This window comes from Hyla sarda, chromosome 2 (assembly GCF_029499605.1).
Source record: "Hyla sarda isolate aHylSar1 chromosome 2, aHylSar1.hap1, whole genome shotgun sequence".
NCBI classification, from domain to species: domain Eukaryota; kingdom Metazoa; phylum Chordata; class Amphibia; order Anura; family Hylidae; genus Hyla; species Hyla sarda.
Window position 1 is genome coordinate 75,613,552 of NC_079190.1, and position 17,403 is coordinate 75,630,954.

At 42.4% G+C, this 17,403-nt stretch overlaps 1 protein-coding gene across 4 annotated transcripts in view; it reads right to left on the minus strand.

Annotated features, from left to right (window-relative positions):
* The window catches only part of RCBTB2 (RCC1 and BTB domain containing protein 2), a 53,737-nt gene that overhangs the window by 11,073 nt on the left and 25,261 nt on the right, over positions 1-17,403 (minus strand). For 3 of the 4 annotated variants that reach the window (XM_056562111.1, XM_056562109.1, XM_056562110.1), the window contains 6 exons: positions 14,910-15,017; positions 12,443-12,585; positions 7,138-7,328; positions 4,375-4,501; positions 3,906-4,045; positions 2,872-3,002 (listed from right to left, as the gene is read on the minus strand). In XM_056562111.1, the coding sequence (XP_056418086.1) occupies positions 2,872-3,002; positions 3,906-4,045; positions 4,375-4,501; positions 7,138-7,328; positions 12,443-12,585; positions 14,910-15,017 (840 nt within the window). The remainder of the gene's footprint in view (positions 1-2,871; positions 3,003-3,905; positions 4,046-4,374; positions 4,502-7,137; positions 7,329-12,442; positions 12,586-14,909; positions 15,018-17,403) is intronic. The other variant, XM_056562112.1, reaches the window with a different exon arrangement.

Here is a 17,403-nt window from a genome sequence, read left to right on the forward strand (position 1 = left end):
TTTATTTTTTAAATGAACTGGAGCCAGAAAGTTAAAAACAGATAAGTAAATTACTTCTATTAAAAAATCTTTACCCTTCCAGTACCTATTAGCAGCTATATACTACAGAGGAAAATCTTTTCTTTTTAAAAAATGTTTCCGTCTTGTCCACAGTGCTCTCTGCTGACACATCTGTCAGTGTCAGGAACTGTCCAGAGCAGCATAGGTTTGCTATGGGGATTTTCTCCTGTTCTGGACAGTTCCTGATGCTGACACCTGGTGCCCGTAGAGAGCAGAGGACAAGACAAACAAAAAATTCTAAAAGAAAATAATTTCCTCTGTAGCATATAGCTGCTAATAAGTACTGGAAGGGTAAAGATTTTTTTTTTATTTTTTTTTTATAGAAGTCATTTACAAATCTGTTTAATTTTCTGGCACCAGTTGATTTCCTCCGGGGTACCCTTTAAAGATAGTGTTTCCCAACCAGGGTGCCGCCAGTTATTGCAAATCTACAGCTCCCAGCATGCCTGGACAACCTTTGGCTGTCCGGGCATGCTGGGAGTTATAGTTTTGCAACAGCTGGAGGCGCCCTGGTTAGGAAACCCTGCATTAAGAGGACACAGCTTACAACTCCTTGGGAAAGTTGAAGGAGTACTCCAGCGAAAAATAACTTATCCCCTATCCACAGGAGAGTAGCTGATCACGGGTAGTCCAACCGCTGGGGCCGCTACAATCACCAGGACAGCACCTCGGCGCTCTCAGTGAGGAGCGGTGTAGTCTACTAGTAGAAGGCACGCACTCCATTTATTCCTATGGGGGCGCCAATGATGCAGAGAGCTGTACTAGGGTCTTTTCGGCACTCCCATAGTAATAAATGGAGCCCGTGCCGGCTGCAGCACCCGCTCCTCACTGAGCGCTGGGTCCCAGCGTTCAGACCTGCCGCAATCAGCTACCTATCCCCGATCCTGTGGATAGGGGGAAAGTTATTTTTTACCTGGAGATCTCCTTCAAAGGGAATCAGACACCAGTTTTATGCTGCATATTGAAAGGTATTGTCCCAACATTAAAAGTTATCCTAGATATAAGGGATGAACTAAACTCAGGCGGTCTGACTACTGGGACCCACACACCTACAATCTCCTGTCAGAACAGAGGTCACACAGGTGGATCACCACTCTATTCAGTCCCTAAGGGAAGTGCCGGACATAGCCGAGTACAGCGCCCATCTCCAGTGTGTGCACTGCTACTCCATTTTGGCAGGAAGTTCACTCTGCCATTTACATTCCATTATTCATCTACTGTGAAGCCCCCTGATATACAGTTTGCAACCTGCTCCTAGTTTCAGACTTTTCTTTTTCTTCCCGATAATGCACACTGGACATGAGGTCTGTGTGTCCAGGATGCTACAACTCCAACAGGAGCTTCATTAACATGAATACCATCAGTGTGATCTCCTTTATGCTATGCAGATAGAGCAAGTTATTTCCCCCATGAAGATGGGCAAGTGTAGATTTGCACTAGTTTCTGGCATAAATTGTGGTAGATCTGAGTCTGTGGGAGGCCACATCCTTACTTTTTGGCATCAATTTGATGATAATCCCAGATTTACTGTTCTCAGACAATGAGATTTACAATTTTTTTATTTTGGCACATTTAGGCCACACTATGTTTTTATCTAAGCTGTGCCCTTTTGTTGACCTGGCAAAAAAGTGTAGCACAAGCCATGTTAAGTAGTAGTTTGGTGCATTTGCAATAGATAATCTGGGTATAAATCCTGAATTTCGGTTTTGATGATGTGCCCTTTGGGCTAAGAACTTTTGGCTGTGGACAAGGGTCTACATAGAAAGCTGTGTGTTGTGAAATCTCTCTCTCTTTGCCACCATTAACTTTATTAGCAATTTGTGCTAGATGAGCTCTTCTGTGGTATTAGACCAGGTGGGCTAACTTCAATGCCCAATACCTGCTCTTCTGGAGGTGCTCTGACCCAGTTGTCTAGCCATCATTATTTGGCCCTTTCAAGGTTGCTTAGGTAATTAAGCTTGCCCATTTTTCCTGCTTCTACGACAGAATTTTGCTGCCTATGACCCACCCCTTGGGAGGTACCAGAATCACAAGATAATCTAGTTTACTTGATTTGTTAGGAGCTATAAGGTTTTTGCTCTATAGCTGAACATAGCCTTAAATGGGCACTGTCATTTACAAAAACTTTTTATACAATGTAGATATATGTAAATTTGTAATATACATTGGCTAAAAAAGGTGTATATTTTTGGTGAAAAAAATGCTGGCCCTGCAGCTATTGCCTGTGTGTGTCACGCCTTGGACAAAATACAGGAAGTGAGGGCGGGACAAGCAGAGCTCTGTGCAGGCCGCTGTGTGAGCTGGTCATAGCTCACACAGCATAGAGCCTCAGTGCGCGCAGAGCCCCGCTCGTCCTCCCCACACTTCCTGTATTTTTTAACCAATGTATAAAACAAATATACATATAAATGTACATTATATGAAAATATTTTGCAAATGACAATGTCCATTTAAAGGGCTCATTGCTAGGATATATCATCGATACCTGATTGTAAGGGTCCAACCTTTGCAACTCGTGGAAAGCACATCAGTCCCTTTGGCTTTTCTCCCACACAATATGACATTCTATTTACTCAAATGGTGATGGGTGATGCAGAAGAGGCAATAGCATCTATATGGCAGAGGTGGCAGTCTCAATGGTTGGACCGGCACTGATGGCATATCCTAAAGAGGTCAATGTGTAGCGCTGCAATACCCCTTCAAATAACTTATGTATGACTTCACTCCACTCTGGTTTGGCTATGAAGTCAAAATGATACAAGTGACAATTTAGTCTGTCTCTATACAACATATAAAGAGTTTTCCTTGTACCTGGGCATCATATTTTACAGCTGCTGACAGAAGCACCACCGCATTCTCTTCACAGATACCTTGTTTTATGGTCTGCTGGCATAGCTGCTTCAGTCTATTTTCTCTATACGATGTGGCCAGTTCCAAAAGTCCTGCAAAAAATAAAAATTACCTTTCAGTAATTCCAGTCCCAGGCTATATAAAGATGGTCATGTTATACTTCAGGTCATGCACGATGTATATTATATGTTATAATGGCAGGCAGCACCTAATAAACTCTTCTACAGGACCCTTTTAGATGTGCCGATGATCTGCCTTCACATGACAAATTGTACAGTCGGCCCACAAGAATGTTCACTGGATCATTTGTGTAGCCCACTAAATACATCACTGTCAGACGCTAATCGCTGGCGCATCGCTGTCGTGTGCCATGTCAGGCCCCAGAAGCAGGAAGACGACCGCACTGAGGACCAGAGGAGGATAACCGAGGTATCGTGAAGGTACAGGTTTATTTTTTTATATACCACAAAATGGGCATACTTTAACCCCCCCCTCTACCTGATAACCCTTTAAATTTATTACAGAAAGAAGCTCATAAAGATTTCCTTTTATACTGCACTGAGAATTACCATAACCTTTCCACTGCTGGGTTATACTTGTTAGAACCAGAATAATATCTTCCCAGCCCCACTAATCTCGTTGGGTAACCAGCATAGACATGATTATGGGATGCTCATGGTATCTCCTGTCAAAGTAAAGAAGGATGAAATACTTAGGATTGGGTATGTTGAAATGCTTTGTTTCCCCCTGGGAGATAGGTGATGACAGGAATCCCCTTTTCTACTCTGAAGTGACATGAACACCATGGGGGAGCTGGTGGCTGAACACGGTCTTGTGTAAGTTCAGCATTATAGGAAGGTTTTATCAGGTAGGCACAGATTTCCTGAACCTGTCTTTTTTTCTTGGTATAAAACTATTTTTTAAATAGCAGAGCAAAACCATGGCTGCCTTCTCCATAAACACCATTCTTATCCATGCTCCATATCAGTACTTACCAATGGCATCCTCGGGAGAAATGCTGATATTATCAGTATACAGATACTCCAGGAAGGCGCGAAATACTGGATAAGAAAACTGGTTCATTTCAATGACATCCTCATTACTGTCATGTAAGAATGAACGGAAATGTTCACATCTAAAAGGCATAAAAGATAAAAAACTCAGAATTCACAGTCCCACATGTATTCTCTTCTATTTATATCTGACAATAGGCCATTGGAAGGTCTCCATACACTTACTACAATAGTTGACTAAACCCACCAATTGCCTATGTCTATGGTCACCTCCTAACAAATTATGTTGGGGAAGGAAAATATTGGGCATATTGGATTTAGCTGCCTCACTGCGACTTACCCATCCCATAGAGGAAACTTGGCAAACAAACATTCATGTGTATGGGGAGGTCAGGAGATATAGCAGTTCGGCCAAGACTTATTGAAGGTGTATGGTCACCTTTACACTTACCTAATTTGAAGAAGGACTTTGTGCACGTGAATGAATTTATCTTCCACTAAGAACTTCAAGTCTGAGGTCTCCGGATTGTCAAACTCCTTCTTTAAAGACTCTGCTACTGTCAGGTGATCATCTGGCTCTTCAGGATGAAAAGGACATTTGGATTAGAAATTCCATCAAAGTATTTTCTAGACTGTGGGGGAGATTTATCAAAGCTGTCTATGTCCCACATCAATATAGACCAAACTACAGAGGGTTAGTCTGGTCTATTGTGCGCCTAATTTATCAAAAGGCGCATGGCTCTTGATAAATTCTGCGCACAGACTTCAGGATCTATGCTTTACACTGTATATAAACCTGCTCCAGCATGGTCTGACATTTCGGCGTACTTTCAGCCAATGCGACTTGTCGCTGAAAAGTCACTTTTGATAAATTCAGCACCAATGCATTTTTCCGTCTAAAATAGACTAGAATGCATCATGTACTAAAAATCCTCTACAGCAAAAGTCGCAAAAAAGTCGAACATATTTAGACTGCGACTTTCTGTGCGACAAATTTAGACAGGAAAAAACAGTCTAAATCCTTTGATAAATCTCCCCCTGTGCATTTATTTATTATGCATTTTTTAGAGGTTCTGCTGTGAAAAGGAACCTGTCACCCTAACCACGGGCAGCATGAAACAAATATAGTGTATATGATGCTAACACACTATAATGTACAGGGTGGGCCATTTATATGGATACACCTTAATAAAATGGGAATGGTTGGGATATTAACTTTCTGTTTGTGGCACATTAGTATATGTGAGGGGGGAAACTTTTCAAGATGGGTGGTGACCATGGCGGCCATTTTGAAGACGGACATTTTGAATCCAACTTTAGTTTTTTCAATAGGAAGAAGGTCATGTGACAAATCAAACTTATTGGGAATTTCACAAGAAAAACAATGATGTGTTTGGTTTTAACGACCAATCCACTTTCACGGAAACTGTTCATCTAGGAATGCTCGGACCTGACACCCATAATGTGGTGGCGCACCATCTTGCTGGAAAAACTCAGGGAACGTGCCAGCTTCAGTGCATAAAGGGAAACACATCATCATGTAGGCCACTGGATATGTGAAATTGCTACATGATGATGTGTTTCCCTCTTTATGCACTGAAGCTGGCACGTTCCCTGAGTTTTTACAGCAAGATGGTGCACCACCACATTATGGGTGTCAGGTCTGAGCATTCCTAGATGAACAGTTTCCTGGAAAGTGGATTGGTCTTCGTGGCCAGTTGAATGGCCCCCAAGGTCTCCCGATCTGACCCCCTTAGACTTTTATCTTTGGGGTCATCTGAAGGCAATTGTCTATGCTGTGAAGATAGGAGATGTGCAGCACCTGAAACTATGGATACTGGAAGCCTGTGCTAGCATTTCTCCTGCAGTGTTGCTATCAGTGTGTGAAGAGTGGGAGAACAGGGTTGCATTGACAATCCAACACAATGGGCAGCACATTGAACACATTTATAAGTGGTCAGAAACTTGTAAATAACTCATGAAAGAATAAAGTTACGTTAAAACCAAGCACATCATTGTTTTTCTTGTGAAATTCCCAATAAGTTTCATGTGTCACATGACCCTCTTCCTACTGAAAAAACTAAAGTTGGATTCAAAATGGCCTCCATGGTCACCACCCATCTTGAGAAGTTTCCCCCTCACATATACTAATGTGCCACAAACAGGAAGTTAATATCACCAATCATTCCCATTTTATTATGGTGTATCCACATAAATAACCCACCCTGTACTCTGAAACACTGTCATTTTAAAGAAATCATTTTTCAAAAAGCCACCAAGATCTGGCTAAGTAGTCATTGGTGCGGTTCCTGGCAGCTGCTCCCCACCCAGCCGGGCATGAGTGACACATCTTTCTCTAGCAGTGTACAGGCAGCGAAGTGTCACTTAGGGCCTGCAGGGTGGAGGGCAGCCGCAGGGACTATTTACTCGGATTTTCATAAAATCCTGATTTCTCTGAAACACCTGAGTGTTTCAGACTAATTCACAGCACCTGCTGGTTTGGGCAGCATAAAACAGGTGACAGGTTCCCTTTAACAATGAGCAGTCATACCTTTAAAGGGGTACTCGGGTGGAAATTTTTTTTTTTTTATTTTTTTTTTATATCATCAACTGGTGCCAGAAAGTTAAACAGATTTGTAAATTACTTCTATTAAAAAATCGTAATCCTGCCAGTACTTATTAGCTGCTGAATACTACAGAGGAAATTCTTTTCTTTTTGAAACACAGAGCTCTCTGCTGACATCACGAGCACAGTGCTCTCTGCCGACACCTCTGCTGTCCATTTTAGGAACTGTCCAGAGCAACATATGTTTGCTATGGGGATTTTCTCCTACTCTGGACAGTTCCTAAAATGGACAGAGTTGTCAGCAGAGAGCACTGTGCTCAATGTTCCAAAAAGAAAATTATTTCCTCTGTTGTTCAGCAGCTAATAAGTACTGGAGGGATTTAGATTTTATAATAGAAGTAATTTACAAATCTGTTTAACTTTCTGGCACCAGTTGATCTAAAAAAATAAAAATAAAAAAGTTTTCCACCGGAGTACCCCTTTAAGGTGGTGGAGTCACAATATGTAGTTAAAAGTGAAAAGGTTTATGAAAGATGACTAAAGGATTTGTCTCTCACTGCCATAGTTTTGAACCAAGTAACCCCCATCCGCATCCAACAAGTAATAGTCAGCATGTGTGCAGTTTCTAGTGACTCACAGATTCCTTACCTACGGAAAGGAGGCGCCACATTATAGCAGGGGTGGAGAAGCAGGCAAACACATCATCTGTGCAAGAGAAGTGGGTGAGATGAGGGGAGATGACGGCTTGTCCTCGACACTGTCCCCACATGAATACCTGACCACTCTGAGATTTAGCAGCAGACGTGTGGGAGGAGTGACACGCCGCAATTTCCACTATTCTGAGGAGACAGAAACATAAGTTGTGATACATTTATCTGCTACCCACATATGTATATGGACATGTAGAGCATGTCTCTCTATCTCAGCTGTACTGACCTACACATACACTACTGTACAGATACATATAAAAGGCTGGAAAAGACAAAGCTGTATATTGTGATGTTCTTTATCAGCCTGTATTTGCAGTAGACGCTCGAAACCTGCAATATGGCTCCTACATCTGCTAGTTCAGCTTTCAGGTGCTCCCGTGGGCTGGAAAAGGTGGATACAGTCCTAGGAAAGAGTCTCCTAGGACTGTATCCACCTTTTCCAGCCCACGGGGGCACCTAAAAGCTGAACTAATTTATGCAGGATAAGTCATCAACAGCCGAGAAGTTCGTGATGAATCGAATTTACTGTAAGTTCGCTCATCTCTACTCATTTCTAATCCTCATATCCCGTCCCCAGGTGGGGCTGTGATGTGGTGAAGATATTGTAAACTGAAAATAAAAGGGGTGTGGCTTAAAGGGTGGGCGTGTCTTTGAGATGGGGCATGGCATGTGGAGGGTGTGGCTTACCAGCCAGACTGACACATTAACCAGGAGATGCAGAGCGGAGCTTGTGGAGTAAGGTACCAGAAGCCCTATATACTTGCATGGGACATGAAACAAAAACTCCATCCTTCACATATAGGGGTAGGTTAAGGGTTAATTTAACTATTATATATTTTTATTTGACATAAGTAACATAGGAAAAAGTATTATTGAAATATCTCCAGCCATTTGGAAGTTATGCAGAGACTTTAAATAAAAACCCCGACCCTCACAACAGGGGGTTGGTAAGGGTTAAATCACCTATCCTATGTTTGTTGTTGACATATAAGTAACACGTGTGCCATATTCATGTTAATAATATACACACACACACACACACACACACTGGGTTGTTAGATCTCTATCTATCCATCTCAAGAGGCTCTTCAATGGGGACAGATTTCCCATTGATCTGATATCCAGAATACAGACTACACTGTGTTTATAAACGCTTTGTGTACACTGAGCAAATATTGTTATACTTTGTGTCATCACCATAACAATAAGATCCCTGTGTAAATAATAAATATTTACAATACTAATAGCCAACTAAGCGCACTTTGTTTATACGGCTATAGGTGGTTGCCCCCCCATTGTTTTTAGTTGGTGAATCTTATGACAGCTACTGCTGGGCACCAATGATGTTGCTTGTTTGGGAATGTGGGGGGGGGGGGGAGGGGGGACTGCTTGCCAATTTATGTGATGGAAATGTCCAATAGATAGAGGAGTTAGAAGGTTTATAATAAAGTTACCCCTAACCTTCTATTAATACTTTTTTCTGCCCATGTGTCCTTAGTATCAATAAGCATGTTGGCAACACAGTACATATTATTATGGGATATCAAGCTATAATGTATACACAGTGTTACAGTTAAAAAGGAACCTGTCTGGAAGACTTAAAGTGGTACTCTACCCCTAGACATCTTATCCCCATTTGGATAGGTGATAAGATGTCTAGGGGTGGAGTATCCCTTTAAGGCCCATGCACTTCGCTATTGCTCTCGAATAGTGCACATATGGACATTCTGTATCGGAACTGCAGATGCACATTTAGGGATCACAATTCTGCACAAGAATGAACTGGTTTATTCTTTGGGCGGAATTCCGCCTGGAAGGGCCAATTGTCCAAGTGCCATCCCCCTGAGAAGTCAGTCTGACCAGTCCCTATCCTGGCTTCACTGATTCACTTACAAAATGCTGTCTCCAACATAGTGGACCATGTATGGCCAAGACTCCCAATACACTGAAGAGTTAAGTGGACACGGTATTTTATGGGATTCAGTATGTATATCTATGTATTTTACTCCTACTGCATTCTTCACATATTATACAGGCACTTCTGTATACAAAACATCATTTATTACTACACTGAATGAACTGATAGTATAACAACTATACATTAACCTAAAGGCAAGAACAGCAAAAAGTTATATCTCCAGGCAAATTAAATTAACCCCTTACGGACCAAGCCCATTTTCACTTTAAAGGACCAGAGCATTTTTTGCACATCTGACCACTGTCACTTTAAGCATTAATAACTCTGGGATGCTTTTACTTATGAATTTGATTCTGAGATTGTTTTTAAGTGACATATTCTACTTTATGTAAGTGGTAAATTTCCGTCAATCCTTGCATAATTTCTTGGTGAAAAATTCCAAAAATTTCATGAAATATTTGAAAATTTTGCATTTTTCTAACTTTGAAACTCTCTGCCTGTAAGGAAAATGTATATTCCAAATAAATTATATCTTGATTCACATACACAATATGTCTACATCATTTGGAAGACACCAGAGGGCTTCAAAGTTCAGCATCAATTTTCCAATTTTTCACAAAATTTTCAAAATCTGAATTTCTCAGGGACCAGTTCAGTATTGAAGTGGATTTGAGGGACCTTCATATTAGAAATACCACATAAATGACCCCATTATAAAAACTGCACCCCTCAAAGTATTCAAAATGACATTCAGAAAGTGTGTTAACCCTTAAGGTGTTTCACACGAATAACAGCAAAGTGAAGGAGAAAATACAAAATAATACCTGTGGGTGTAGTTTCCAAAATAGGGTCAAATGTGGGTGTGTGTTTATTTTTTTTATTTTTTTTGCGTTTATATCAAAACCGATGTAAGGATCAGCCACCCCTGTGAAAATCACCTCATGTACATGGCGCTGCATGTTGTGTGCCTGCAAAGCATTTTACGTCCACATATGGGATATTTCAGTACTTTTGTGAAAATGGGGGCAACACCAGCATGTTAGTGTAAACAATTTAATTTTTTTACAATAACATGCAGGAGTAGACCCCAACTTTACCTTTTCATAAGGGGGTAAAAGGAGAAAAAGACCCTCAAATTTGTTAGGAAATTTCTCCCGAGTACAGAAATACCCCATATGTGGCCCTAAACTGTTGCTTTGAAATAAGACAGGGCTCCACAGTGAGAGAGGGCCATGTGCATTTGAGGCCTAAATTAGGGATTTGCATAGGAACGGACCCAGATGCAAGAATTACACTTTCCTCCGGCAGTGTTTCCCAAACATGGTGCCTCCAGCTGTTGCAAAACTCCCAGCATGCCTGGACAGTCAATGGCTGTCCGGCAATACTGGGTGTTGTTGTTTTGCAACAGCTGGAGGATCAGTTTTGGAAACCGTGCCGTACCAGACATTTTATTTTTATTGGGGGGGGTAGTGTAGTGTTTTTAGGATACACTCACATGGGCGGGGGTTCACAGCGAGTTTTCCGCTGAAAGCTTGAGCTGCAGCGGACAATTTGCTACTCAAACATGCAACGAGAAACTAACTGTAAACCCCCAACCGTGTGAATGTACCCTGTACATTCACATTGGGGGGGCAATCCTCCAGCTGTTGCAAAACTACAACTCCAAGCATGCCCTTTGGCTGTCCGTGCATGCTGGGAGTTGTACTTATGCAACAGCTGGTTGCAAAACACTGAGTTAGGTAACAAACTGTTTCGCAACCAGTGTGCCTTCAGCTGTTGCAAAAACAACAACTCTCAGCATGCAGTGACAGCTGAAGGGCATGCTGGGACTTCTAGTTCTGTAACAGCTGGAGGCACACTGCTACAACCCCCATCATGCCCTTTGGCTATCCGTGCATGCTGGGGGTTGTAGTTATGCAACTGCTGGAGGCACACTTTTTCATAGAAAAAATGTGCCTCCAGCTGTTGCATAACTACAACCCTCAGCATGCACAAACTACCAAAGGGAATGCTTGGAGTTGTGCCTTCTGCTGTTGCATAACAACAACTCCCAGCATGCCCTATTGTGCATGCTGGGAGTTGTTGCTAAGCAACAGCAGGAGGCCAGCCTTACCTCCTGCTTCTGCACTCTGTCCCTCCTGCCTGCCATCGCCTCCGCTCCGGGGGCCCCGATCCCGCCACCGATGCCAGGGATTTTGGCCCCCGCATCAGGTGAGGACTCCCAGCACCCGCTCTCACACCCTGGGTCCTTAAGTACCAGAACATCAGGGCGTACCTGTATGCCTTTGGTCCTTAAGGGGTTAAATAGAAGCCATCAAGACTCTCTTAAATCTTACTCCATATCTGCCAAGTTCGACAATACTACTACAATCCCCTATTTTTCAAAGAATAGGTCACTCATGAAATATTGCCACTTCCCTAGCACAGCCATGAGGACATTATCAAGGTGGGCAGACTGCGCTGTCACGGTGCTTTGAAAAGGTGTTTGTTTTAGTAAACCTAAATCCAGCCGTCCTTGTGTACAATAAGCATAAGACCCACATTTCTATAATCTGTGGCGTGAAATCCTCCAGTAAAGCAAGGGGCCCTTATAGCCTAGCATAGATATATATCGGCTATGAAAGAGTCCCTTGACAAAAATCTGATCATAAAGCATCCTCCCATCTGGGAGAACCCCTTATAATGGACCACATCCAAGGCTAATAGAAGGCAACTGGTGGCCTCTGGAACCCCCTAATCTGTAGATCTGTCACTGCTGTAATACTTTACATAACCAGCAGGCAAAAGGCATTTAACGTAACCCTCTGCAGTCCTATATGCTGCTAGAATCCTCCAAAAGCAAGGGGGAATTTGCATAGTAACTTTAAAAAAAAAAATTTGAAAGGGGGTATCCTTTTTCTGAAAATCCTGCCCAGTCCTCTGCCACAATAGTCTTCCTGTTTGCTGGGGATTGACTAGTCAGACTGCCGGTCAGTTAATCGCCAGTTGCAATGATGTCCCGCCTCAGCCAGTGATTGGCTGAGCAGCAATGTGTCGGGGCCCAATGTGTCAAGTTGCCGAACAGTTAATCACTGGCAGAGGAGGGACATCACTGCGGAGATTAGCTAAGCTGCAGTCTGACAAGTCAACCCCTCGGAAGATGACCGATACGGGGGACAGGAGCAGGATACCAGAGGCCATGGGGGAGTAGTTTGTTTGTTTTTCTATGTCTGCAGCCTGGGCTAGATTTAAAGAAAAAAATAAAAATAAGAAGCTATATGATAGAGAACCCCTTTTATGCAACTGCATATAAATCAGCTCTAAACATAAGCTTACATAAACATACCTTTCCTTTTCCACACATACTTGTACAGGGTAGGACTGGTTACTTTTATTTCCCGTTCCCAACTGGCCATAGGAGTTGGCTCCCCATGCATACATTACACCTTCATCTGTCAGTGCCAGTGTATGTGCATAGCCGCAGACAATCTACAAAAGACAATGGATATCAGCAGCCGAAGAGATACAATATGTTCAGTGGTTATTCACGTTAAAGAAATTCTCAGCAAATAATACTACTAGAGATGAGCGAACTTACAGTAAATTCGATTCGTCACAAACTTTTCGGCTCGGCAGTTGATGACTTTTCCTGCATAAATTAGTTCAGCTTTCATGTGCTCCCGTGGGCTGGAAAAGGTGGATACAGTCCTAGGAGACTCTTTCCTAGGACTGTATCCACTTTTTCCAGCCCACGGGAGCACCGGAAAGCTGAACTAATTTATGCAGGAAAAGTATCAACTGCCGAGCCGAGAAGTTCGTGACGAATCGAATTTACTGTAAGTTCGCTCATCTCTAAATACTACTATGGGCTAAAGAGTGTGTGCGCTCCCAGTGCTTAGACCTTGCAGTACCATTCCTGTAAACTCTCTATGGAACATGCTATGAAGGAGGTGGCAGAGACTGAGCAAAGAAACCCGTTTGTAGCTGTTTTATCCACAATGCAGACATTTTTCTCCACAAATCTGCGACAAATCCACGTGTTGATCCACTATGTGGCATTCACCATAAATAGACTCACATGTTTATTTAAATGGATCTGGCTTTATGGAATAGAGGTCTGCTCTATTATCTCCAGTACAGAAATGGAAATCCAAACATAGGTCAAAAATAGTCTTTTGGTCTTTGTTGGGTGATGGGGTTCATAGAGAGACATCTTTTTGCCTTATGGCAGCGGTCTTCAAACTGTGGCCCTCCAGATGTTGCAAAACTACAACTCCCAGCATGCCCGGACAGCCAACGGCTGTCCGGGCATGCTGGGAATTGTAGTTTTGCAACATCTGGAGGGCCACAGTTTGAAGACCACTGCCTTATGGGTATGCCTCATAAACCTGCTGATGCTTACACCTAAATTGTGTTTTAAAAATACCCTTGGGTGCAAATTTTTGGGGCAGATTTCACCCCATGCAGGGCAAAAAGGTGAAGTCTGCATCAAAATTATTATTTTTTATTTTTAATTATTTTTTTTTGTTTATCAGATTATATTTATTGAAAGTTTATTAACTGAAAATGTATTTTGCAGCATTACAAAAAAATAAAAAACCCTTTCCGCAACCGCTCCACTAAAACCCACAAACCAAAAAAGTCACTGTAAGAAAGTCATGCCAATGTAAAAAATATATAAAAAAAAAAAAATTCTAAAAAAAAAAAAAAAAAAAAAATACCAAGGCAGTATGAAAATGTCACTAACTTCAAGGGTCAGAGCACCCTCATACACCACTGCCTCAGAATTAACATGCTGCAAATCAGAAAACATGTGCAGCAAGCCCATTCCCATTTTCTGCTACATGTGGATGCAGTTTTTAAAGGGGTATTCAGGAAAAGAGAAAAAAAGTTAATACAAATGTGTAAATTATTGAAAATATTTAAAACAATGTTTTTTTTTTTCATATTATTATTTTATTTTTTTTTTTTTAACATTGTGCCTCCAACTTTTGCAAAACAACTACTCCCAGCATGCCAGGACAGCCTAAAGCTGTCTGGGCTTAATGGGAGTTGTAGTTTTGCAACAGCTGGAGCCACTCTGTTTGGAAAACACTGAATTAAAGTCTTCTAATATGTATCAGAGGCTGTATGCCCTGGAGCAGGTCCTGTACTGCATTTCCTTTTAGCCCAAACTGCTCTCTGCTGCCACCTCTGACCGACTTTGGAACTGTCCAGAGCAGTACAAAAAGGCAAGTTCGGTGGGTTTGCGCCTTCTCTGAGCACAGGTGGCAGGAGAGAAAATTTTCCAGCAACTATAATCACAAACATCACTAGAATCCTATTAATTGTTGAGATCACTTTATAAACTATATCATCTATATCACTATCTTTATAAATGATTATATAGTGATTTAGTTAGAAAGTACAAATGTTTTTTCATTTGCAATATATAATGACTTCTTCATTCTTACACTACACGTATATCCTATTGCAGTGGTCTTCAACCCGCGGACCTCCAGATGTTGCAAAACTACAACTCCCAGCATGCCCGGACAGCCAACGGCTGTCCGGGCATGCTGGGAGTTGTAGTTTTGCAACATCTGGAGGTCCACGGGTTGAAGACCACTGTCCTATTGCATCATCACCAGCAGACCCATTACTGGCCCTATACACAGTACCCTGATTCAGTGTGGAGTCAGCACGAGCCTGCAGTGGGTATACACTTATTTTATATTGCTTCCTTGTGATGTTTCATCAGGAATGTGTCCTCCACACCAGTGATCTTTTATTACCTTCTCTTTAGATTACAGTAAATAGTTAAGCATACACACCTGTTCCACACGGATACTTTGAAGGGCGGCTATTCTGCACGGCGTTGGCTGGTTTCCACTGCTACCCAACCCCAGCTGTCCGTTTCCATTGTAGCCCCATGCATAAACCTTATCAAAGAAAAAGATAGATAAGTACAGTACTGCCTACAAATCCTGGTACGGCCATGAGTAAAGAAGCCTGTACTTACAGTAAATTCGATTCCTCACGAACTTCTCGGCTCAGCGGTTGATGACTTTTCCTGCATAAATTAGTTCAGCTTTCCAGTTCTCCGGTGGGCTGGAAAAGGTGGATACAGTCCTAGGAGACTCTTTCCTAGGAATGTATCCACCTTTTCCAGCCCACCGGAGCACCTGAAGGCTGAACTAATTTACGCAGGATAAGCCATCAACTGCCGAGCCGAGAAGTTTGTGACGAATCGAATTTACTGTAAGTTCGCTCATCTCTAGCTGCATTATATTTCAGCTTATTACGAAATCCAGATACTGGGAAAGAAAGAGCTGTGCAAGTGCATTACAGTTTATCACTATTATAATCTAGAAATGTTCCTAACTTGCAATTCAATAAATGATCTGGGAGGGGAGATCCCATGCAACATAGGGAGGAAAAAAAAAATCTGAATAAATGTGCTGCACACGGAGCGTGAATCAACTTGTGCTATGGAGATTGTAAAGAAATCCATCACATTTCATGCCGACTAATATGTATTCACAGTGCAGAAATAAGTCAGATTTTTTGCAGCAGAAAAACCAAAACCAAAAAGAAAATTAAAAAAACACGAATGTACTTAAAAGGGGTACTTTTTTTCAAAATCATCTGGTGCTAGAAAGTTACAGATTTGTAAATGACTTCTATTAAAAGGGGTACACCAGTGGAAATGTTTTTTTTTTTTTTTTTTTATCAACTGGTGCCAGAAAGTTAAACAGATTTGTAAATGACTTCTATTAAAAAATCTTAATCCTTCCAGTAATTATTAGCTACTGAATACTAAATTTCATTTCTTTTTGGAACACAGAGCTCTGTGCTGACATCATAACCACAGTGCTCTCTCCTGACACCTCTGTCCATTTTAAGAACTGTCTAGAGTAGGAGTAAAAATCCCCTCAGAAAACATATGCTGCTCTGGACAAAAAAAAAACAAAGTTTTCCGGTGGAGTACCCCTTTAAAAAACCTTTATCCTTCCACCTAGAAAAGGAGGAGAAATGCAAGAACCGCCCGAGAAATAGTGGAAACCCAAGAAACTCCACCCCAACTCCATGGGGGCACCAGGACGGTCTGAGTAACACTAGGCATACGATAGGAGGTAAGAGCAGTGCGTATCCAGACCACTAATACCACCCGTCCATAGAAGGAAAGAGGAGACAAAATAGAGTAGTCGGAGAGGAAGGCCTACCTAGCCCACTAAAGCGCATCCCTTGGGGTGGGGAATGTAAACCCCGGACGGGCCAGAGTTGGGACCCCTTGACATTAAATGTACCTCAGCAATGGCAGGGACACTGCAAACAACTCCACCGAAAAGGAGGGAAAAGAAACGACTGTACTGGCCAGAGCAGGGTCCCTACCACCTACCAACTACAGCAGTAAACACGTGAATCAGTGGCACAGGAAGGACACAGATACCCCCTTGCCTTTGGGGGGGGGGGGGGAAGGTGGATGCCACATCACAGTGCGCCCAAGGAATACGCAAGGTCACCCACTGGATCCCTTGCACTAAAACCCAAGCCGACATCACCCAGGCTGCTGACAACGAAGGTCCATTGCACCTGCAGGGACACAACGGTTGGTTGTCTCCCACCGGAAGCAGGGTCCGGAATTCAGTTACAGATGTGGTGGAAAGCACGCTCCCATGAACGTTTGGGGAAACCAGGGTGCATGGAGGGACACCCTCCCGACAACACCCGCATGCCGTGGTGCACCAGGACTACAGCTGTAGATTCGGCAGATATCACGTCCTCCAAAGGCATGGCAGAGGGCGGAAGAACAGCCAACTCTGAAGTGTGATGAATACAATACTTTATCTTCGATCTACCAGGCAGGAGGACAGGCTCATAAAGAAGGACGGACCCTTTCTAATGTATGTTGTATCATGTCATTTGATGCCAGAGTGATGAAGATATCTGGATCCACTTTGATGCTTCTGAAGTTATTTTGAGAAGATTGGAAGCTTCTGATCTTGGCGTATACAGTGCTACATAGTGAAGCATTGTGATATTTATTGAGGATGAGTGAAGAACTTGCTTTATCAGTTATTAGAGTACATGATGAATGTGCCCTGCTCAGGAATGCAATATGGACTACCCAACAATCCCTTGGAGTTTATACGATGTGATGTGGATAACAGACAAGTGAAGCTCATTGGAGACCAAGAGACATGAGAATTGGAACTCTTGCTCACAAGTACTGCCCCTGGAGTGTCTCCATATGTAAATGGTCTACTGAGGAGATATGGATAATATATGGGTATAGCCCTACTAAAATGAGGAGGGGGTGGGAAA